General features: G+C 44.4%; 2 protein-coding genes across 3 annotated transcripts in view; one reads left to right on the top strand and one right to left on the bottom strand.

The window, feature by feature from the left end:
• Window positions 1-11,604, top strand: part of FAM184B (family with sequence similarity 184 member B) — an 87,826-nt gene extending 76,222 nt beyond the window's left edge. Inside the window, exons 16-21 of one of the 2 annotated variants that reach the window (XR_012492762.1) lie at window positions 1,509-1,655; window positions 3,516-3,633; window positions 5,581-5,685; window positions 6,519-6,718; window positions 8,205-9,565; window positions 9,704-11,604. Coding sequence is in view for 1 of the 2 variants with exons in the window: in XM_074321740.1 (XP_074177841.1) it covers window positions 1,509-1,655; window positions 3,516-3,633; window positions 5,581-5,685; window positions 6,519-6,718; window positions 8,205-8,298 (664 nt within the window). In the remaining variant the exon portion in view is untranslated. Of the gene's footprint in view, window positions 1-1,508; window positions 1,656-3,515; window positions 3,634-5,580; window positions 5,686-6,518; window positions 6,719-8,204; window positions 9,603-9,703 lie in introns of those variants that run through there. The other variant, XM_074321740.1, reaches the window with a different exon arrangement.
• A 1,211-nt stretch (window positions 11,605-12,815) lies between these two features.
• On the bottom strand, window positions 12,816-24,092 carry MED28 (mediator complex subunit 28). Its single transcript, XM_019744429.2, has 4 exons — window positions 23,905-24,092; window positions 21,453-21,519; window positions 20,047-20,159; window positions 12,816-18,697 (listed from the first exon to the last, which is right to left on the bottom strand). Exons 1-4 carry the CDS (start codon window positions 24,061-24,063, stop codon window positions 18,500-18,502), a joined length of 537 nt encoding a protein of 178 aa, XP_019599988.1. The 5' UTR covers window positions 24,064-24,092; the 3' UTR covers window positions 12,816-18,499.
• Between the last annotated feature and the right edge of the window lie 391 nt (window positions 24,093-24,483).

Raw genomic sequence — 24,483 nt, 5'->3', positions numbered from 1 at the left:
ACACCTCAGGGCTGCTGCAGGACGCAGTGCAATGCGTGCAAGACGCCTAGCACGGTCCCTGCATGGAGCAAGCGCTCTGTAACCTGTGGCAGTCACCATTCCCTAATCCAGGTTGGACGGCTCATTATCAGTCCTGAATTCACAGCCTCCTCTTGCCCCTCGTTAGAAAGTGGGAATCTACAATTTTAATTTTGTTAATCGATATAGGACTTTTCAGGTTATCTGTTTCTTCTTGAGTGAGCTTTAGTAATTATATCTTTCAAGCACTTTTTCCATTTCATATCTGTGTGAATGTCCAAGTCCCCCGCATAAAATTTAATAGTAAACTGTCATCTTAAGATGCTTAACCATAGAGCTGGGAGGACTATGGGCAGAGCTGGGCCCCTTGTTAACGCTCTAGTCTTGACTTCCTGCTGAACTTCATGGTAACTTCTGGGAGAGGGATGCGAATAAAGAAGGAAGCCGTGTTGGTACGGCCCGTTTTTCTTCCACAAGGGCGGCTGGTTCGGACACCGGCCATGAGTGTGCATGTACACACTCCTTGGTAGCTTTGTTTTTTTTCTCTTTTCCCGAATAAACCGTCCCTTTGGTGGATTACCTGGAGAATTATTTCTCCAGTCGACAAGTTGTTCGAGTGAAAGTAGACCTGAGGCTCATCTGAGAAACAGGCGCGACCCCAGCTGACCAAGGTGGGACCCTCAGATTTCGTTAAGGACTCACCATGTGATGCTGGAATAAGGAGCTTGGACCAGAGAAGGGACTCCTAACCATTTTGGTTACAGGCCCCTCCAGTAAGGAAAGCAATGGCCCTTTTCCTGGGAGAAGGATATAATCACACAAAAGGCTTGTACTTTCAGAAGGTGACACACCCCTAAGGCTTGTCTGTGAATCCCTCAGGGCCCAACCCCTAAGTTAAGAAAAATAGGGCTGAACACATGCTTTGTGCTACAGGCTGTTCTGGACAGGTATGAGCGTGATAGTTCTTGCAGTCACCCTGTGAGATAACCACGACTGTCACCTCCATTTGACAGATGAAGAAACTGAGCAGGGCGCAGCTTGCCCAAGGTCATACAGCCAGGAGGTGATGCAGGAGGCTGGGGACGGCCGTGGGTAGCCTGGCTCTTTACCATTGCACTTGACCCGGTCCCAGTCTGTCTCAGGGCCCCAGGGGTCAGGAACTCTGATACAGAATCTCTGCATCCAGGCTGCTCCATCTGCCCCACGTGAAGGGAGTGTTTCCTGGGACTCCCCTCCAGAGCTGTCCTCTACTCCTTCCCCCGGAAGGCTGCTCTTCATGGAATGGAGAGGTTTCTCCGTCTTGGAATGCCAGGGTGCGAGATGTTGAGAAGGGGCCCCACAAGTAGGGCTTATCCCAGACCCCACAGCTCAGACACCCCAGGTCTCCTTCCATGGTGTCCTGACCTCAGATTCATAACCTCCCCCATCCCGTCTGCAAACCTGGCCTCCTAACAGAGGGGCCGGCCCAGCTATGCTTCCGCCCACTGCAGGCTGCTGGAGGAGGACCAGCAAGCACAGCGGGCCCGGGAGGTGGAGATGCTGCGCCAGGAACACCGGAAGGAGATGCAGGCCATGGTGGCAGACTTCAGCAGTGCCCAAGCCCGGCTCCAGGCACGGCTGGCTGCCCTGGAAACGGAGTAAGTGAGACCTTGGCCCCAGGTTGAGAGGTACGAGCAGATGTACCATTTTATGAGGGTGACCAGCTCATCCCAGTGTCCCCAGGACTCTCCCAGTTTTAAGACTACAAGTGCTAAGTTCCAGGAAGCACCTCAGTCTTAGGCAAATTAGGACAGTGGGTCACCAGTCCCCTTTCGTGCAGGGCCCTGGGAATCTGAGGAATGAGCCTGCCTCCTGGGCTCAGTTTGACATTAGGAAGATATCAGAAGAATCAGGGCTACTTATGAGCTTTGGCCCTGTTCTGACCTGCATCATCTCATTTAATCTTCACAGCAGTCCTTCAAGGTGGAAAATGTTACTGCCATCAACAGATCAAGAAACCAAGGGTCACTCCTCCATGTATGCATGCATTCATTTATTCATTCAACAAATATTTATCAAAGGCCTACTGTTTTAGGCTTAGGATTGCAGCTGGAAACAAAACATAGACTACATTCTCTTAGAACTCACAAATTCTAGATGGGGATTATGACATGAGATAAGCAAATATTTAACCTCATATCAGGTAGTGAAAGTGCTAAAAGAAAAACAGGCTCAGTGTCTAGAGAGTGGCAAGGGTGGACAAGGCAAGCCTCTTTAAGGAGGTAACATTTAAGCACAAGGGGCTGAGGGAATGAGAGAGCCACCTGGAGAAGGAGCATTCCAAGCAGACAGAGCTGGAAGTGCAAAGGCCCTGGGGCCTGCTTCACAAAACTGAATAGCCAAAAGGCTCATGTGGCTTACATGGAATGAGTGAGAAAGTGAGTGTTAGAAATTGAGGTTCATGGGGTAACCAAGGGATGAAGGAAACCCTGCACTGAACAGGAAGGCGTCTGGGTGTATTCAGGCATCTGGGAAGCCATTGCAAGGCTCTGAGCAGGAGTGACATGGTCTGATTTACGTTTTAACAGGGTTGCTCTGGCTTTTGAGAGACTGGGGATCGGGGTTAGCATCAGGGAGACCAGGTCAACCAGCATTACGTGAATTTAAATGTCACCTCTCTGACCCTTAACTTGCGCTCTTAAAAACCCCTCCACTGTCTCCAGTACAAATCGTCCAAAATCTGGAGTGGGAGGTTTTACCATCTACCATCTAGTGCATTCTTACCACGTGTCAGGTACCCTTTATCTCATTGAGTCCTCACAGCCACCTGGTTTCACGCCCCTTTTAAAGGAGGAGCTGAGGTCACAGGTGAAATGCCATGCTGAAAACCATGGCTAGGGAAAAGCAGAGCTGGGATGAGAGCCCGAGTCATCTCACCCCAAAGTCCTGGCCTCTTACTAACTACAGTCAATAGGTCCCCTGTGCAGCCCTAACCCTCCCTCGCTCCTACCATCCCGAGAGATTGCTCTCCAGTTTCACGCTGAAAGGGCTGTGGGTTCCGGCTGTGGGTACGCTGCTCGCTGTCCAGGAACCAGCTCGTGCCGCGCTCAGTGTCCGCCAGAAGATGGAGCCAGAGCCACGTCCATTAGCAGAGCTTTGCCGGCACTGGGGGCTGGGGGTGTGTTCTGCAGAGCCCTCTTCTCCCAAACAGCCCTGGTTCTTGAAGCTCCACTGACTGCAGCATTTGTGCACACAGGGGCTTTGGGCTGCTGAGCCCCTCAGCCTTGGGAAGAGTGACAAAGGTCAGACTAGGAGTTGAGGTCCTGGGCTCCACCCCGTGCTCTGCAGCCAACTCACGGGTGGCCCTGGGCAAGCTCTCTGGGCCTCAGTTTCCACTTTCGTGAATGAGTGGCTGGCTGGGCTGAGCACACAGTGGTGTCCCCATCAGGGCCACCTATTCTTCGTGCTCATGGTTGAGTAACGCAGTAAGAGTCTAACGCAATGCCTGCTTGAAACAGACTGAAAGATTCCGGAGAGAAGACAGGGAAGGGGGCTTCCAGGCCGGAGGACGTTCAGCTCATCGGCCGTCTGCAGACCCGCTTGAAGGAGAGAGAGGAGATCATCAAGCAGCTCACGGTGAGGCTGTGAGGGCCGGACACCAGCGTGGCTCAGGGAGGGGATTCACTTTGCATATGGCATTTCTCTGGGTACCTTAGATTAATCCTGATAACCATAAAACCACCTTACGAAAGAGCCATGGTTATTTTATTCCTATTATATATTTAAAAAATACATACTCACTAAAACAATTAACACAACAAAATAGAACACACAAAAACACTGTATTCCCAAGTCCGACAGCATTTGCCCACTGCTGATACTAGTTTGGTTTTTTTAATGAACAGAATTTGGGAAAATCGATAACGGTTTGCCTTATGTTTGAGTTTTAGTAGACTCAGGCAAGCCAATTATTCTTTTTTTTTAAGTAATTTTTTTGGGTGGGAGGAGTATTGGGGAACAGTGTGTTTCTCCAGGGCCCATCAGCTCCAAGTCATTGTGCTTCAATCTAGTTGTGGAGGGCGCAGCTCACCCCCAAGTCCAGTCTCTGTTTTCAATCTTTAGTTGCCGGGGGAACAGCCCACAATCCCTTGGGGGAATTGAACCAGCCACCTTGTTGTTGAGAGCTCGCACTCTAACCAACTGGGCCATCCGGCCACCCCAAGCCAGTTATTCTTCATTGATCTTCCCTCTGTAAAAATGACCACCTGTTTCCCAGTTAGCAAAGCCACCTCCTGAACCCCTTAAAGAGAAAAGGTTCTCCAACTCCCCGATTCGGTATCCAGCAGCCACCAAGGCCAAGGCCTGATGGCCATTTCCTTGAAATGCCCCTCCCCCTCCCTGCAAGCCTGCCCATCCTACAGCCCACCCACCCCACACCTGTGTCTCCTCACACTCTGACCATCGCTTAAGGCTCTAACCCAGCCTCCCCCACGCTCCATGCTTTGGTCAAGAGTTATTCATATCGCTCCAGCTGAATCAGCTGGGACAGCTCCCAGTGGCTTACATTCAGCTCTGGAGATGGTGGGTGACAGATTCACGGCTGTCAGTGTGGCCCACAGGGGCCGAGCTAGTTAGCCACACCAGAAGTTCAGCCACTTCCCACTGTCCCTACCTCCACCACCTTGGTCCAAGCCCCATCACCTCACACATGCAGGATGGAGGATCCATTGGTCTTCCCCTCACTCAGGCTTCATTCACCCCACTGCACAACAACCAGAGGAAGCTTCTGAAAGTGTACATCAGATCACAGCACAGCCCTGCTCAGCACCTCCCGTGGCCCCATCTTGTCCCGAGTAAAATCCACGGTCTTACAGTGGCTTGCACAGCCTCGTGTCCTCCCACAAATACACACAACACACCTCTCTTGTATCTCCTCTCACTCCCATCCCCCGTCCTCCTTCTCTCCAGCCACACTCCTTCATGTCAAGACAATGAGACAATTGTCTTGACAACCAGGAAAACTACCACTAACTGAAAATTAGATGATACCAATAAGAAACTGCTCGTTTCTTAAGTGTAACAAAGGTATTGTGGGTGTGTTTGTTTTTGCTAGGGAGTCCTTCTCTTTTAGAGATACATATTGATGTTTTTAAAGATGAAATTATACAATGACTGGAATTTGCTTTAGAAAATAATACAGAAGGGGATAAAAAAGTGGATGATACATATAAACAAGATTGGTCATATAGTGATTGTACCTGGGGGGGGTCTCCTTTCTTTGCTTTCATTGTTCACTTTCTGCAGTAGACTCTCTTCAGATGCTAAGAGTGCCTGGACCTCTAACTTCACTAGGGCATTCCAAATAAGCTTGCCCTTTCCTTTACAAGAGGAGCTGAGGACACAAAGGACTTAGGAATCTTTCCCCAAACTTCAGTGGATGGCAGCTTGATTCCCACTGACTTCCCCTCCCTCCCCTGGACTGTCCTTCTCTCCGTATTCTGCCCTCACACAGCCCTCTTCCCTCCAGTCACACCCAGTGCTGTGTGGTTAGGCTCACTTGATTCAGCGGTATTGTTCTTCCAGGAGGAGAGAAGATTTCACTACGCAGCGTTCCCCAGTGCCATGTCCCATCGGAATCGGTCCTTCTCTTTCAATCCTCACCCGGGGTATTTGACCCCTTCCATGAAGGTAAATCTGTTCTTCTGGTTTCAGTGCATTACACAACTCTGCTGGTTTCTTTTTTTTTTCTAAAGGTAACTGCAGCTTATGTATCATTGGGCTGGCATATAGTCAGAGGAATAGTCATTGAAAATAAGACCCACAGGAAACAGTCCAAATTATTCAATGGTATTTGTCTGGCTAGGTGGATTCTGTGTATTTTTTATTTTTATGGGTTTTTTGTATTTTCCAAATTTCCTGCACATGAGTTACTATTAGTCATGGCTCTAATCAGAACGGGTGGTAGGAAGGAGAGAGAGAGAAAAAAACAGGAACCCTCTACTTCTTAACATCATTTTCTATATTTTGGAGTTTGTTACAATGAGAATATTCTCTCATCTATCTCAAAATCCTAAAAGCACTAAAAAAAATTAATATTTTTTTATAGCTCATAGGACAATAAACCTAAACTGAACTGATGTGAGCTCATTTATAATTTTTATGTATCCCACTTTCGTGTGACCAAAGTAAGTTTCACTTCAGAAATATTAACGTTTTTGAGGGTAAGGTAGGCTCAGCCCCTGCTGGGGTGTTATATGGCTTCCCAAAATCTAAAAAAACTTTTGAATCACAAAATATATCTGTACCCAGAAGTTTTGGATAAGAAATTGTGAATCCATGTGTTTTTTTAAACACAAAACAGATTTTCCTCTGAAAAAATGCTTTAAAAAATAATATGTAAGTACATAAATAAAAATATTGCCTCCTCACTCATATAGTTTTGATTGGAGAGGCCCCATTTACTGTTTTATAATGATGCCTCTTCTGGAGACTCTAACAGGCCTTTCCTTTAATACAAACAGAAAAAGAAGATGGAGGAGGTGCCCAGCCGAGTGGTCAGTGTGCCAAACCTTGCCTCCTATGCAAAGAACTTTCTGAGTGGGGATCTGAGCTCCAGGATCAACGCCCCTCCAATAACTAAGTCACCGAGCTTGGACCCAAGCCCCAATGGTGGTCGGCCTTGCAAACCCACCCAGTCTCTAGACGGGAAAACTGCCACAGGGTAGGGGGCAGAAGCTGGGATTCCATTTTCCCATAATCGGCGGAAAATTACGATTCCTTTCTGGCAACTATTAATTATCTGGCAGTTAGGCAGATATAAAGAGTAGCAAAACAAGCCCTGCCTTGGACAAATTACCAATCCAGTGAAATGGGAAGAGTGTGTGGGAGAAGGGAAATATGTCATTCTTTAGAGGAGGGATGTTTCCTGGGAACAGTTCCAGAAAGGCTTTTGTTTTGTTTTTTCCATGAATGATTAGACAATGGACATTGAATCACTTAGCTGACCACTTTAGTGTGGGTACTCTCACCATCTAGACTTGAGGTCTGAATTCAAGTTCGGGTCCTCCTCATTTTAGCTGTGTGGCCTTGGGCAGGTTACTTGACTTCTCTGGGTCTCGATTCCCTCACCTATAAAATGAAGACAATATAGTACCTACCTCCTCAGACTGATGTGAGACTAAAGGAATTAATTCATAGGAAAAGCTTAGCACAGGACCTGGTACAGAAGGATTCAGTATATTTCCACTGTTATTTATTAATGTTACTTCTCAAGATTTGTTGTATCATCTTGGAATTTTAAGGCCTCGTAGTCTGTGGGTTTGGTTGATCATGTATGAAAACCTCAGACACCGCCTTATTTTTCTAGAAACCCTTGCATGCTTCTCCTCCAGAAATATATGATTTTTCCCCTTTATTATTAACTCTCCCTCCTTTCTAGTCTTCCACTGAGAGGCAAAATTTTAAATTCTGGGACTTGAAGTTTGCATTTGCCCCTCCTTGAATGTTCCTTTTCCAAAGTCCCTGCCTACCTGTGGCTATTTGGACAAAGGGGGCAGCATAAACCTTTATGAGTGTTGAGCTGCAAGGATCCCCTGGCAGTCAGTCAGTCACTGAATGAATCCAGCCCTTTGTGTCACAGTTAAGGAAACTGAGGCCTGGAGCCCCAGCACACCCTTCTGGCTACAGGTTCATCTCATTATTACAAACCTCTGTTTAAAGCTATGTTCTCATTGTTTTATATGAAGCTTCAAAATTGCAGATAGAGACCTTTCAGCCAGGTATACACCACACTTTCTTGCTTACTGTTTCCTCTTTTCAATTTATTAGGTTAGTTTCACAGCCTCATTGAGATGCTTTCTAGCTTCTCAGAAGATAACTTTCGAAGAAGTCCTAAATTGTAATACTGCGTTAACCATTTCTTTCTCTTACCTTTTTATGGGTTTTATGGTTCAATTTGTGCCTGGAATAAATAATAAATGTTGCAAATACACCTCATTTTCTTAAGTGAAAACATGGAGAGCCTTCTGTTTTCAAAACAGGAATTAAACAACTCATTTCCAGACACTGATGTTGGCGGGATACGTTCTAATATTTTTTGAAGAGTAGTGAATCAGTTATCTTTCCCTGAAAAGATGGTGGGGTATTAAGTTGTTTACTGAATAATTTTCAAAATCATCTAAGAAACCTTTGTGTTTGTTTGTGTTTAGGACACAAGATGGTGAAACAGCCCAACCCAAAGAAGTCCAGCAGAAACAGGGCTCTGCCCACCAGGAATGGTTTACCAAGTATTTTTCTTTCTAAATTGAGCCTTGGGACCCATCACAAAGAGGACATTTGAAAAATATTTCTTTTAAAACGTGATTGAGGGAATGAACTAAAAAAACCAACCAACCAAATAACTTGCTTGATGTGATTTGCGTACGATAGCTGAAACAAATTTTGGCATTGACATTGTATACTGTTTCATTGTGACACCAGTTCATTAAAAAATTCTTGTCACGAGGATGAAACCAGTGTTATCAGAAAGCATCCTAGGAAAACGTTACTAATGTTACTGATAACCTACAAAGTGTATTTCTAGTGTCCGTAAAATTGCAATCCACTCTGTGGACTCTTTGTGATTTCCATGGTCTACTTTTAAGGTGCTTTCATTTTTCCTTAGGGTGTAAGTCATTTCCATTTGAAAAACGTTTCTATGTAAATGATATAATTCAAAATGCACATCTAACCTCAGTAAGAAGAGGAGTAAAACAAGTTCAAATTTACCAGGAAGGCCAATTAAAGAAAAACAAAACATGAAACTACAAGGAATGAACAGTGGCAGGTCTTGACATACTTGGATTAAGTATTTTGATTTCCTAATCCAGGACACGAAGTAGGATAACACCTACCTCAAAAGGGGCTTTATGAGGATTAAGCAAAATAACATGGGTAATGATCCCAGTCATGAATTGGAATTAAACACTGCCAGGATCCTTCTGCAAATAACCAAGCCTCGCCCCGTCATGCGTCTCAGTTTCAATGGCTGTAGTGTCAACCTGGTCATTTGTGAAGGGTTCTAGGTTAGCTGTTCTTTCAAGTCAAAGATTTACTGAACCTCTGCTCTTGGGTTTGGACCATTTGCCTCATGGTATGCTGCTACCCCACTGCATGGACGCTCAGTACGTTACAGGGACCTGGGAGTGGCCGTTCACAGGGCAGACCTCTGTCAGGCCACACTGAATGGTCGGACCCTAGGAAAGAGCAGTGTGATTTGACAAGACTCAATACACCTTTTAGTGAGCATAATATGTTCTCACTCCTTTGGTGCTGGCCCAGGAGGTGGCCCATAAACACCTGTTTATTCTATGCACTGTCAAATCTTTGCTCTTGGAATAAAACTTTAAACAGCTGGGCAATAAAAATGGTTGTGACTTGTGTTGATTTTCCAAAGAAGAGTGAAATCAGATGAAGGCTGAACGTGGAACCAGGAAGTTCGCGTTGACCTCAATCAGATCATCTTCAAATAAAAAGGAGCTGCTTACAAACCTGTGTTATTTTGAGAGAAATGCAATTCCACAAGTTAAAGGTAAATTTACTATCTAATCAAAACACATGGCCCCAGTAAGATAATTTTTGAATGCAAATATTCGCTACCATATATGTAACATGTCCTATTATTTTTCAGCATCATGTATTCTTTCGTTGTGTTTTGTTTCCTGCTTAGAGTGAGCACTGCAGAATTACAATGTTTGTGTTTTGTGTTGTAAAGATGACAGACGGAGTTCTTTGCTAAAACATTTTCCCACCGCTGTGCAACTCCTGATGACTAGCAAAGCAGGCTGCGCGTCATACTCCTGTCCAGTAACTCAGCGTAACGCCTGCTGCAGGAAGAGTTGTACTGAGACCCTACATCTGTTCTGACTCCTTTCTTGTGGCAGGTGAGTGTAAGATCTCATCACATTTCTAGATTGTACCAGTTATTACATCTTTGTTAACTAAATCTTTGCATGCTCTCATTTTTCCTTTAGAACATATTTCTCAGGCATTGGAGTAAAGCATTACTAGTTTCAGGTGTACAAAACACTGTGAGAGACATTTACACCCCTCACAAAGTGATAACCACCCTCCCCTAATCTACTACCCGTCTGACATCGGACATAGCTGTTACAGTTCTATTGACTCTATTCCCTATGCTGTACTCCGCATCCTGGGACTATGAGGTTGGACAATTAAGTTCACAAACTCACCCAGAAAAAGTGCTGCATACCTCATTGCTGAATATCACTACAGTCACCTTCAAAGTACTCCCCTTGGGAAGCTATGCACAAATGCCAGCACCTAGTCCACCCTTCAAAGCAATTTTGGAACTCTTTTTTCTGGGCTGTCATTATATTACCCTTGATGTCCTGAATGTCATCAAATGTCTTCCTTTCAATATTTCCTTTACTTCGGGTAAAGAAAGAAGTCATTGGGGGCTAGATCAGGTGAGTAGGGAGGGTGTTTCAATACGGTTATTTGTTTCCTGGCTAAAAACTCCCTCACAGACAGTGCCATGTGAGCTGGTGCATTGTCGTGATGCAAGAGCGAGGAATTGTTGGTGAAAAGTTCAGGTCATTTTTGTCTAACTTTTTCACACAGGCTTTTCAGCACTTCCAAATAGTCAACTTGGTTAACTGTTTATCCAGTTGGTACAAATTCATAATAATCCCTTTAATATCAAAAAAGATTAGCAACATTGTTGCAACAAGTTTGCGAACTTACTTGTCAGACCTCGTGTATATATATTAAACTATAGTTGACATTAAATATTATTCAGCTTCAGCATCAGGTGTACAATGCAGTGATCAGGCATCTACACCATCCATGAAGTGATCTCCCTAATAAGACAAGTACCTATCTGACACCCTATATAGTCTACAACATTATTGATTATACTCCCCAAGATGTTTTTCATATCCCTGTGGCAATATTGTGGCTACCAATTTATGCTTTCTAATCCCCTCACCTTCTCCTTCATCCTTAGTCCCCTCCTATCTAGCAACCATCAGTTTTTCCTCTATATCTCTGAGACTATTTCTGTTTAGTTTGCTCATTTATTCTTTTCTTTAGACTCCACATATAAGTGAGATCATATGGTATTTGTCTTTCTCCGACTGACGTATTTCACTTAACATAATGTTCTCTAGGTCCATCCATATCATTGCAAATGGTAAGATTTCATTCTTCTTTATGGCTGAGTAATACTCCATTGTATAAATGTACCACAGTTTATTAACCCAGTGGTCTACCGATGGGCATTTCAGTTGTTTCCATGTCTTGGCTATTGTGAATAGTCCTGCAATAAACATAGGGGTGCATATATTTTTTTTCAAATTAGTGTTTTGGATTTCTCTGGATAGATACCTAGGAGTGGAACTGCTGGATCATAAGGTAGTTCCATTTCCAGTTTTTTGAGATACCTCCATACTGCTTTCCATAGTGGCTGCACCAATCTGCAATCCCACCAACAGTGCAGGGGGGTTCCCTTTACTCCACATCCTCACCAGCACTTGTTTGTTGATTTATTGATGATAGCCATTTTGACTGGGGTGAGGTGGTATCTCATTGTGGTTTTTATGTGCATTTCTCTAATGATTAGTGAGGTTGAGCATTTTTTCATATGTCTGTTGGCCATCTGTATGTCCTCTTTAGAAAAATGTCTCTTCATGTCCTCTGCCCATTTTTTAATTGGGTTTTTGTTTTTTTGGTGTTGAGTTGAGTGAGTTTTTTAAAATAAATTTTGGATATTAACCCCTTATTAGATGTATTATTGACAAATATCTTCTCCCACTCAGTAGAATGCCTTTATATTGACGGTTTCCTTTGCTATGAAAAAACTTTTTAGTTTGATGTAATCCCATATGTTTTTCCTTTTAATTCCCTTGCCTGAGGGGATATATCAGTAAAAATATTAGACTATCTGGAAGAAATGGATAATTTTCTAGAAGCCTACAGCCTTCTAAGGCTGAACCAAGAAGAAATGGAAAATCTGAATAGACTGACTACTACCTGTGAAATTGAATCAGTAATCAGCAAGCTCCCAACAAACAAAGGCCCTGGACCAGATGGCTTTACAGGTGAATTTTACCAAACATTCAAAAAAGAATTATCACCTATTCTCAAACTATTCCAAAAAATCCAGCAGGAGGGAAGGTTCCCAAACTCTTTTTATGAGGCCACTATCCCCCTGATCCCAAAACCAGACAAAGACATTACAAAAAAAGAAAACTACAGGCCAGTATTCCTAATGAAGAACATAGATGCAAAACTCAACAAAATATTAGCAAACAGAATTCAGCAATACATTAAAAAGATGTACATCATGATCAAGTGGGATTCATTCCTGGTATGCAAGATTGGTTCAATATCTGCAAATCAATTAACATGATACACCATATTAACAAAATGAAAAATAAAAATCATATGGTCATATCAATAGACGGAGAAAAAGCATTTGACAAAATCCAACAGCCATTTATGATAAAAACTCTTAGCAAAGTGGGAATAGAGTGATTATATCTCAACATAAAAAGGGCCATATATGATAAACCCACAGCTAACATCACATTCAACGGGGAAAAGCTAAACCCATTCCCCTTAAGGTCAGGAATGAGACAACAGTGCCCACTTTCTCCACTTTTATTCAACATAATTCTGGAAGTTCTAGCCACAGCAGTCAGACAAGAAAAAGAAAGAAAAGGCATCCAGATTGGTAAGGAGGAAGAAAATTGTCATTATATGCAGATGACATGATACTTACTATATAGAGAGAACCCTAAAGACTCCACAAAAAATTATTAGAACTGATAAATGAATTTATTAAAGTAGCAGGATAAAAAATTAATATTCAGAAATAAGTTGCATTTTTATACACCAATAATAAACTATCAGAAGGAGAAATTAAGAAAGCAGTCCCATTTACAATTGCTTCAAAAACAATAAAACACATTTGCAAAAAGTAAAATACTTAGAATAAATTTAACCAAAGAAGTAAAAGACCTGTACTCAGAAAATTATAAGACACTTGAAGAGATTAAAAAAGATACAAATAAATGGAAACACATACCATGCTCATAGATAGGAAGAATTCATATAGTTAAAATGTTCATACTACCTAAGGCAATATATAGATTCAGTGCAATTCCTATCAAACCACCAATGACATTTTTCACAGAAATAGAACAAATAATCCTAAAATTTATATGGAACCATAAAAGACCCTGAATAGCCATAGCAATCTTGAGAAATAAAGTGGGAGGTATAACGATACCTGACATCAAATCATACTACAACACTATAGTAATCAAAACAGTATGGTACTTGCTGAAGCTTTTTGTTTGATGTGACAAAATTACCATCCAGAAAGTTTCTAGCAACTTACAGCTTTCACAATCAGTGAATGAAATTTTCTCTCTGTGTCCTAGAAAATATTGACAAAAAAACACAACTCAATTTGATAGATAAAACATTCTTATTTTCATTTGCATAACCTAGTCCATCAGTCTCTCAAGAGCAGAGTGGTCTAGAGACGATGGTGATGGCTTGGAGGGAACAGTGAAGATGTAATGAATGATTCAGGACTGAGTTGGGAGGGAGAAATGAGAGGATTTGATAATAAATCTCTTTAGGTTATGACACAGGGAGGAAGAGTTAACATCTCTGTGGAGCAAAACTGGAAAGGAATATTGCTGCAACTTGTTTCTTACCTGGGGTAGAAGAGAGCAAATTCACCCAGTCAATGGCTGCATACCGTGTACCAGAGCCCCAAACTGCTCTAGCATTGATGCAACACCCAACACTGCAGTTTCAACTGAGGCTACTTTACTCAATGTCCAGGATTCACCAGGTTGTGCAAATTATATGGAGCTGTCATAGGGCCCACCTTCCCTGCGAACCTGAGATTCCCAAGGGCAGCACTGATCTCCACTATCAATTCTGGTTTTGATCTACTACCTCCTACTAGCTCCTCAGCGGTCTGCTCTCCCCTTACAGGAGATAACCAAGGCACTCATCGTAGCATTTGCCTCCTTACTAAGCACGGTTAGTTTCTCGCTATGCCTCCACCCGGAGTCCAATGCAGTAATAACCAGCCAACTCCACTGTTCTTGTGTGCAACATTCCCCCTTACCTTCCAATTGTTTGAATCCTTGAACTAACAACCTTCCCTTCCACTCGGACACTTTCCTGGGCCACCCGTGGTGGAATCTTCAGCAACTGGGCCAACCCTTTGTGCTGGTGACTGTCTGTACTTCACATACCACTCAGGATGGGTCCTCCCTGCCAGCCAGACAGTGAGTGAGGCAGTTCCCAAACCTCATCATACTGCTGGCCCTCAGACCACGTCCCTAACAGCCGTCAGTCGGGTCCCCCCGAGGCAAACCCTAAGACACAATTAGAGGTGCAAGAAACGTATTAGGGAGATCCATACCCGTCAGCCAGACCACCAGAAACATGCCTGTAGTTGATCAAGTTGGGTTTGTTACTTGCTGCAGAGGGAGGATGCTCACCGTGGGGCTTCAGAGGTGTTAGAACCTCTGCTAAGATTCTGGCTTTGGTTGGGTGCTTTCAAGGAGAGTCTAAGGAAGCAGGGATTCACTCTAGATTGGGTGCTGTCAGAAAGTGGGGGCAATTCTATAACTGGGTGTCTTAATCTTACCTATAGGGAAGGCAGATTAGAGTGAGGAGAAAGCTGTACATGGTTAAGAAAAAAGTCATGGTCACTGGTTTAAGCCAGGAGGATATTGGGTTATTCAGAGAGTGGTACAGTAACTTTTTTTTCCTCCAGTACTTAGACAAAATATTGAAGTGGTGGTTTTGTCCTACTTTATCGTGGTCTCAGAGCAACTCTGTCCGGGGTTGGTATTCTGAGACCGTTTATGTGCAGCGGGAGAGTAACATGGCCAAGCATTGCTAGGTCAGCATCCAGATGTCAGGGACAGGTCCCTACACCCCTTCTCATGGGAAACACCTGTATAAGACAAAGGGGACAGGACGCAGAGACAGGAAGAGCCTTGAGAATGGCATACAGGGTTGACAACTGTGAAAGGAGGACCAAAAAAGATTTGGGCAAAAGGTCAGCTCTGAGAGTCTCGGGCAGGCTGATGGAACGCCAGAGCAAAGACTGCCCATTAGGAGTCGTGTTGGGCAGGAATGACCCAGCTCCAGGACCCGCACTGGGCTTGGGCACAGCCAGAAAGAGCACGGCTTTTGTTGGAACTTCGCAGCAGGTCCCCAAAGGCGGGAGCTTTGGCAACTGCACTCCCCACAATGGCTCTTGAAAGAAACAATTTTAAATGATAGCTTTGCTGGGCAGAATAGTCTGGGTTGTAGGTCCCTGCTTTTCATCCCTTTGAATATTTCATGCCAATCCCTTCTTGCCTGCAAACACAATTATGTTTCAAAATTGCTTATAATTTTTCTTTGGTGTCTGCCTCCTCCATCAGACTGTAAATTCTAGCATGGGAGGGACCACTGTTTCCTGGCCCAGATTGTACCACCAGGGCCTAGGGTAGTGACACATAATAGATGCTCAACCTAACCTACTTCTTAAATAAAGGAATGTCTAACTCTTCATCCCAGCTTTAACTGAAGGAAATTACCCATGTTTCCAGAATTTACTTTTCAGCCATATCCTGTGAAAAGCACTCACATTTTAATTGGTAAAACTACCAAGATGTACTCTGTTAAGAACTCAATAAAATTTATAAATTATGTAGATGTATATGTAAAACACGTTCCAGTCAAAAAAACAAATGAAGTGAAGTGCTCTTGTGGCCTCTAGAGACCCAGGACCAAACCCTCAGGAATATCAACATTTAGAGGTTGGGTGAAAAAGGAGAAAGGGGAGATGCATTAAAGAGAATGAGTTCAAGGTAAAAAGATAAAGTGCCCAATTTGGCCACAGCGAAATGGCTGGTAACTCACTAGCACAGTTGTGGTCACAGAGGGACAGATGGCAGCCTAGAGTAGAAGAGAGAGAAGGGGAAGGGGTGGAGACTGAAGGAGGGGCAGGGACATGGGACAGCTGCTCAAGCACCAAGGGGAGCACTGAGGGGACACTGAAGATGGGGGACACAGAACTCTGTGCGCAGCAGAGCGTGACCCAGGAGATGGGCATGCAGGGGTAGACATGACCCATGGGATTAAGCCCTAGAGAAGGCAGCTGGCCTGGGACCAGAACACTTGTGGAAAGGCTGGTCTTACACAGGGAAGGCACGTCAGCAGATGGAACAGGAAGGAAAAAAGATGCCATGAAGATGTGGGTAGGTTTATCATAACAGAGTGAGAAGATACCATTTCCCCGAAAATAAGACCTAGCCGGACAATCAGCTGTAATGTGTCTTTTGGAGCAAAAATTAATATAAGACCAGCCTTATATTATATGAGACCCGGTCTTATTTTACTATATCTTACACTAATTTTTGCTCCAAAAGATGCATTAGAGCTGATTGTCTGGCTAGGTCTTATTTTCGGGGGGAAACGGTTTAAGAGAAATCCCAGTCTTGGCTTGTTACTTTCTCACTGAAGGAGACAGCAGCTCAGAGGGTTTTCTCTGATCATCAACCATCAAGACATGATTAAAAGAAAAAACATATTTACAAACAGACAAGACTGAAACACTATTTGACAGAAAACACGAATTTAATAAGGAAATGGCAATAACTGATACATACATTGCTTCAAAATATTTTCACTAAGCACCAAACAGAATAGTTCCTGAACTTTATCACCAAGAACCCCTTTATTATTGAAAGACTGCCTAAAAGTTAATCAGTTTATTTAGATTTTTAATCAAGAAATCTATAGCTGCCCATCAGAGCTTCTAATTAGCGTGAGATGACCAGGTTAATGACCTTGAAGTCACATAACGTGAGAAAAATAATTTTAAAGGCTTTGTTTAACCTATACATTCTCACTGAGGGGACCTGTTGGCCTCAACCTGTATACTATACACACAGAAACAAAATGAGTAATAAGTATTAGCTATAAAAGAGAAATAATACATGGTCCCTGTATATTCAGAGGGAAATAATGCCTAATACAAGGGGCACAGAGACAGATACAAATTACTAACCCTCCAGGGAGAACCAAGCAAGGTTGGTAGAGGACAGGAAGTCCTCCTGTGTCCTGGGGGTGTGGCAGCGAGGGCACTCTGGGACTTCAGGGACAGGGCGGCACCCAGGCCAGACGCACTGAGTGGATGGCATGTGTGTGGGGAGGGGCCTTTGAGGCTGGAGAAAACAAGTGAGCCAAGAAACCAAGCCACAGAGGCACTCCTGCCTCTCCAGGAGACAGTGGAGTGTTTGTTTTGGGAAAAGGGATGTGATCTAGTAAGAGACTAAACAACAGAGAAAGGAAAGCCTCCTGCAGGCAGAGCCAGACACAATGCCAGTCTGTAGCAGCAGATCAACAGACCATGTCGGCCTGTGTGACCACCAAGGAGGCCCAAACGTCGTCCCAAATGCTGAGGCTCCATATCCTCTTTGTGGAGGGTAAGAGGCCAAGAGTCACCCCACAAGCCCCTCCCCAGCCAGAGGCCCTGGCCCTCAGAATCAACACTATCACCAATAAGAGCCTTCCTTAATGGAAAATTTCTCCAAAAAAGCAAAACAAAAACAACACAAGCAAACAACACTCAAAACAAAAAGTGACATCACAGTGACCTTTAACCCTCATACATCACCTCTGCCCATGTGGAGCTATTAAGAACAGGGGTGCCCTGTTCCTTAGACTGATTCATTACTGCAGAACGTAACAAAATTCAGCATATCACTGTTCCTACTACATCCCCTCCCAACCCAAAGTAAAGATCACACAAAATATAAACTTACCCAAATAAAAGCCAGTATCAACTTAAGGATCCTACTGTAGTATTACCACTAACCTAGGATATTACAATCCTCTTCGACCTATTTTCAAAATGTCCTCATTCTGAGAGTCTGGAGGCATTATAAACATTGGTCGCATTAGATTCCTGTTCTTGAGGTAGTTCAAAGTCTTGAAACACAGCAAGTTTACATATTTTTACATACTACCACTGAGGGCTAATTAACATAAAAGGCTATAACCAGAATTCTCACCCTCTGATTCACGGTCAGATAACACAAACTGGGTTTTCCTCACATGATACAATCTAATCTAAAACTAGAAACACACCGAGATTAAGTTATACAAAAATGTAAAAAATAAAAACAAGCAGAAAAACAAAACATAAAAGCATCTGTCCGTGGCGTCACAGTCTAAATTTTGCTACAAAAAAAATTTACTTGGTTTACAAAAGCTATAGGTATTTTATAAAGTACTAAAGAAATAACAGCTTATAAAAATAGGGGGAGATTTTTATACGGGAGCATGAAACTAAAAGCATCTCGTTGTATGGCAACGCGTTCTTCTAAAACGAACTGTCCTCAGTAAGTGGTGTTTGGCAGACACCCTGGGCTTAGGCTGCCTCATACAGCAGCCCGGTTCCCGCCGCTATAACTCAGGTTTGCTTCATAGGTGCAGGGATGTTAGCAGACGCCTGCTCCAGATAGGCCAGAGAGCCCTGGGGGACGTCGGCTGGCTTTTTGTGCTGCGCGCTGACGTCCTCCAGCACCTGCTGCCAATGCCGCAGCTTGGTCACGTGCTTCTGGACCAGAGCATCCTTCCGCTGCAGCTCGTTCCTTAGTTCCGAGACATCCTACGAAGGAAGGTGATGAAGTCAGAGCAAACACATGCAGAGTGAATACAGTTCCTGCTTAGTTCAGGGCACTAAGAAGATCTATTAAACCACGCCAAGCCCGTTACTCTGCTTGGCTCCTGTATTCGAATAACCCAAAGCAACTCTTCCAATGGCAGCTGTCTGCCTCACACTGAGAGTTTTTAATTCATTTTTTTAAAAATATTAGGTTGGTGCAAAAGTAAGTGCAGTTTTTGCAATTATTTTTAACCTTTTAAACCACAATTACTTTTGCACCACTAATAATACACAAGTTATAGTTTTGCGAAGTATCAAAGGGCAGCCAAAAAAGAAATCAGTCTCTTCCCCATCGGGGTCCCCAGGCACCCAGCACCTCTGTCCAAAGGCTGCTGCTGAGAATCAAAAACACTGAGATTTTGAAACACATGGCAACAACTGTTTAAAAGAATCCACAACCACTGTTCTATCATTTAAGATTATGAGTGTTAAAAATCTCACTTTCAAGAACTTTTTAAATGAATAGCAGCATTCTAATTCTCGATCAAGACCTGGCCTTGAATACACCTGTTACTACTCAAGTGTTCACATCAGGAAATGATCCGACGTGATGAAGTGTAAGAGCATCCTCTTCTTACCACTCACCTTCTCGACAGTTGGTATCACTGAATAAAAAGGACATTTTAATTGGTCAGCTCGTGGGAGCAGTTACTTGAAAAACTGGCCCCAAATGATCACCTCTGTTTAATGTTTCTCATTAGGGGTGCCTAGCCAGGATGACTCTTCCCTCTTCCACACCAAGGGGGCAGGCCATGGGCCCAACACCTTAAATGCCACTGAAGCTTCCCAGTCATCATGACAACTCCAACACACTTCCTAATGCCCTGGTTTCAACAAATGTCACGTCTGGGGACAGAAATCCTGAGCTTCAAGGAGCCTGGAATAGCACATTTAATTTCTGATTCCCCAAACAAACTTTCAGAGCCCTTCCTACGTGTATGGCACTGGGTAATGCAACTGGGGAGACATGGATTGCAGTTCTTGTTCAAAACGAGCTTGTCATCACGTTCGTGGCTTTTCAACCTTTTTCAAGCAGCAGAACCTTTTAAGAAGAGTCTTCCAGGAAAAGCCAATGTATGAAACTGCTCTATTTGAGGCCGGGCTTTGCCCGGCCTTCCTCCACTACTTGTCCAGGATGTCCTGAGCACTGACAACTAGCTACATACGTACTCAACCTATGAAGCCCCAGTGGAACCAGCGGGAAAATGGCTTTCATTTAAAACCATTTAGAGCATAGAGGGAATCCTGATAAGCTCTGCTCTTCCTAAAAGTTGAGGAAACTGAGTTCGTACCTCTTTGATAACTTGCTCTGGTTTCTGGACAGATAACTGCAATCTTTTCTGTAGGAAAAAACACTCTGTCTGTCTCGCAATATCCAGAAATTTCTGGATACACTGATCAACACCTTAAAAACAAAAAAAAGAGAACAAACTATTAAATCAAGAAAAACACTAGACACAAATATCTGCCTCATAAATGAATGGTCAGAATATCAAAACAGAACCTTCTCAAAGATGTAATCTGTATTTGAATCATGGCCACAGCAATAATGTTGAACCCCAACCCCCACGTTAACCAACATTAAATAGCAAGTAATTCGTGCTTATATCAGGTGAATAAGAGACCTTACTAAAGAAGAACAAAAGTTCTTCTGAAGAAAGACAATGGGTTCTTCCAAAAAAGACAATCCGGAGTCCCAGCAATTAGCATGATTTCCAGTTAAAATATGACATTTACAATACAGTAAAAGGCCGGCCTGATGGTTCAGGCAGTTGGAGCTCCATGCTCCTAACTCCGAAGGCTGCTGGTTCGATTCCCACATGGGCCAGTGGGCTCTCAACCACAAGGTTGCCGGTTCAACTTCTCGAGTCCCGCAAGGGATGATGGGCTCCACCCCCTGCAACTAAGACTGAACATGGCACCTTGAGCTGAACTGCCTCCCGAATGGCTGTTGGTTGGAGCGTGGGCTCTCAACCACAAGGTTGCCAGTTCGATTCCTTGAATCCCACAAGGGATGGTGGGCAGCGCCCCCTGCAACTAAAGATTGAACATGGCACCTTGAGCTGAGCTGCCACTGAGCTCCTGGATGGCTCAGGTGGTTGGAGTGCATCCTCTCAACCACAAGCTTGCCGGTTTGACTCCTGCAAGGGATGGTGGGCTGCACCCCCTGCAATTAGCAACGGCAACTGGACCTGGAGCTGAGCTGCGCCCTCCACAACTAAGATTGAAAGGACAACAACTTGGAAAAAAAAAGTCCTGGAAGTACACACTGTTCCCCAATAAGGTCCTGTTCTCCTTCCCCAATAAAAAATCTTTAAAAATACAGTAAAAGAAATCACAGAAGTACTGGGCACTGCTGGGGAAAGAACTTGGGCAAGAAGCGGGAAGAAGACTTTCCTGTTACACCTATTCAAAAAATAATCAAAACTTATTTTAAAAGCAGTACACACTACTGGTCTTCTTTGTCCTAACACTGACATGAAAAGCTCATCGTAAGTGGTTCATCATGAGTGACTCAATATGTCAGTTAATAAACCGAAGAGAGACCCAGCAGTAGATAGAGATGACCAGCATAAATCCTATTTCCCAGGAAAGTTCTCTTAGGAAACAAGCAGGACCAAAACACATCAAGTGTAAAATCAGCAATCAGGAATCTTGCAAAAGGCAAGAACATTGTCTACAAAAAGGGAATTCTTACCGGTTCGAATTTCTTCCTGATCCGTGCCATTGACATAGTCCTGACTCACTAAAGAAGCAAAGCAAGCCTGTGTGATCAAAACATATCACAAAAGAAAACATGTTATTCACACAACAAAAGCCTTACTTCAGAGTAAGAAACAACTTCTCCTGAAGTCAATGAGTTGATAGCATCTAGGTTTGCACACCAGAGGACAAGATATCATGACAATAAAGAAACTTGGTCAACTGACTCCAATAGGCCCAGAAGAACAGCCAGTAAATGCGGCAGCTGGTTTGTCAGCACCCCCATCGGGTCCCTCTCCTGCCACTCCTTTCCCCACTACCTCATTCCACACCAGGCCCTGGACCCCAATTCCAGTCCGAGCCACAGCCTCTCCCTCTGATGCTCACGTGACCTGTACTACCCACTCAGGACTCAGCTCAATCACCACCTCCTCAGAGAGACCTTCTCCCTCTACTCTTGAAATGGTTCCCCTCCTGATTGCGCCCTATTCCCAAGCCCAACTTTGTTTTTCACATGGTTAACTGACATCATTCCATTCTTTTAGTTCATCATTAGCTGTCCCCTGCCAGCATGTAAGAATTTTGCTTGTCTTGTTGACAATATGTCTAGTGTGTGAATACTGCTTGGCACAGTGTGGGTGCTCAATAAATACATGCTAATGAGTGGCTGGAAGGCCCAAGAGAAAAACAAGGTTGGTGCCACATGAACAAACAAATCCCAAAAAGGGAGGAGTTCACTCTAAAGGGACGATGATCCAGATGTGTATGTGCTTCAGCCAAGGAGTTCTATGCACAGGCAACTCTCAGGAAATGCACAGAGAAGGCCTAACATGGGGCAGCTGGGCCAGAAATAGAACAGGATGGGAGCTGGGGTCAGAAAGGAAGCCTCAAACCTCAGGGAAGCAGAGCCCCACCAGCAGTAAGCAAACTACACTTGGAGTGAGGCAAGTAGATCTCAGCCCAAATTTAGGCCATTAATTAGATGTGATGGCTCCTCTCCTGCCTGTAGTTGTCCCCATCTGATTTATAGAGAAAAACCACAGGACTCCCCCTGTGAAATCCCTGTAACAGCTCAACAAATCAGAAAAACAAACTGCCCATTCTGTGCACTACTCTGAAAGGTGATTCCTATTGGATGTGGGATATGAGCAGGGTGCCCCTGCTCTGTGAATCCTGTGGCTACTAGAAAACATCCCATCTAGGTGGCCAACTAGTCACCAACTGGCCAAGATAGCTGGGGCTGCTCCCCCACAGCCAGCAGGGCCACCAGATGGTGGGAGGAAACCCGAGTTCAGGAATTTTAGTTCCCTCTTCCCCCTCAAAAAAAAAAAAAAAAAATTAAACAGACCTTTATAGAGAGTTGGACAGTTATATGGAAAAGACCACAGTAAATATCCCAAGAGCCACAGGTAGACACTAAAGGGTTTTTAAGCATTAGGGTGCTGGTGGGCAGCTCTGGCCAAATCTTCTACAGGGCCAGTCTTTCAGCAAGCATTCATGAACGAGGGCACCTCACCTCAATGCTAGATGCTGTTCAAAAGCTTACCCGTCCCTTCCCTTCAGTTTGCAGACACCTTTAAATCAGTCATCTGCAAACTTTTCAATGTACACTCCGTCAGTGAAAGCATTTTGCCCACGCACCCCCAATAATACACTCATTACAAACTATATCCATATACTACCATGCTATCATATTGCTACAGTACACAACTCACGTGACTAGGATTTAAAATATCGAAAAGGTCATTCCAATTAGAAATTATTTTATTTCCACACACTAACAACTCATCTTTCCCTCTGAAGACCACCGGAAGCAACCAAAGCACTTACTTTTTACCTCTCCGTTGTCAACGACCACTGCCCATCTTCCTGGCTACAGGGGTGTCCTCGGGCCAAACAGATTTTTGGGTCATCTCTGCTTCCCTCCCTGCCTCTCTAACACCCAGCTTTCCTCCTTCCTCGGCCCCTAGTATTGTTTCACACAACTTTTTTCTTTTTTTTTAGTCCATTTCAGCTCCAAGAGCCCCGTTACTTTAGGACCGCTTAAGGGGGAAACCCAGCGGAAAGGCTACAGGACGTTAACAGTGTAACGGTGCGCTCCGGGGAGGATGGGCCCGGCCGGTACTAAACACTCAAGGATGGGAACAAGAACCAGGTGGGACGGAATTAGCCGGCTGGAACCTGGAAGATTCCTAAGGTTGGGGATGAGCAAACTTCAAGTCCACGTGTCTCCAGAAAAGTCAAGTTTACGTGTCTCCGCTAGCAGACTAGCGCAGAATACTGGCCACCACTCAAGTGTGGAGACCAAAGCAAGTGACTGACATTCTTTGAACCCGTTTCCCGATTTGCAAGCCGGGTGCAAGGGACCGCTGAAGGAGACAACCTGCGCATGTGCAGCTTACGTTTAAGGAAACGTTGGGAACACAGACCCCTACGTCTCATTTTACCTCGAAAGAAGACTCCAACTCATCCACCAAGGTACTCGGAGAAGATCTCGGGGCACCTGGCGCGGCCTGAAGAAGCGAAGCCTGGCCGGGGAGTCCCGGCGGGGGTGGCGGGGGTCCGGGTGGCTGCCCGGAGAACATACCGCCCAGCTGAGCCGCCATTTCTGAAATGGCGGCGGAAAGGCCCACTGCGTCTGCGCGGCAGGTTTCACGCACGTCACGTGACGTCATTGGTCACGTGACGGTTGGGGTTCCCGGGAGCGGTCTGTTGGATGTGGGGGAAAGTGATTGTTTGATGCTTTGGTCTCCTCCTCCTTCTGGGCGCGCAGGCCGCCTGGCTTTTCCTTTTATTTTTCTCAACTTGAGAATGGAGGGCTTTGACCGGATTTGACACCGTTGTGTGGAGCGGAGAACCAATAACTACGGTGGAGCGAGCCCTCCCGCGGGAGTCAGGATACTGCTGGTCCCGGCTTCGCCCTTAGCGCTTGGAGTGGCTTTGGCCAAGAGCCTGTCTCTCTGCGCTCAAGTTTACCGGCCGGTAAAAAATGGGAGGAACCCATTCACTCCTCACTTATTGAGAGT

Source organism: Rhinolophus sinicus, linkage group LG02 (genome assembly GCF_036562045.2).
Source record: "Rhinolophus sinicus isolate RSC01 linkage group LG02, ASM3656204v1, whole genome shotgun sequence".
NCBI classification, from domain to species: domain Eukaryota; kingdom Metazoa; phylum Chordata; class Mammalia; order Chiroptera; family Rhinolophidae; genus Rhinolophus; species Rhinolophus sinicus.
The sequence above is the reverse complement of the archived record's forward strand: the minus strand, read 5'-3'. Positions and strand labels throughout refer to the sequence as shown.

What these genes read in the sequence shown, in the direction of transcription:
- MED28 (XM_019744429.2), bottom strand. Translation starts at nt 24,063, where the DNA reads ATGGCGGCTCAGCTGGGCGGTATGTTCTCCGGGCAGCCACCCGGACCC. An exon ending in AGTTGGAGTCTTCTTTCGAG is followed by an intron (nt 21,520 to 23,904) that starts GTAAAATGAGAC and finishes TTGATCACACAG; the next exon opens with GCTTGCTTTGCTTCTTTAGT. An exon ending in CAGAGCAAGTTATCAAAGAG is followed by an intron (nt 18,698 to 20,046) that starts GTACGAACTCAG and finishes CTTCCTTCGTAG; the next exon opens with GATGTCTCGGAACTAAGGAA.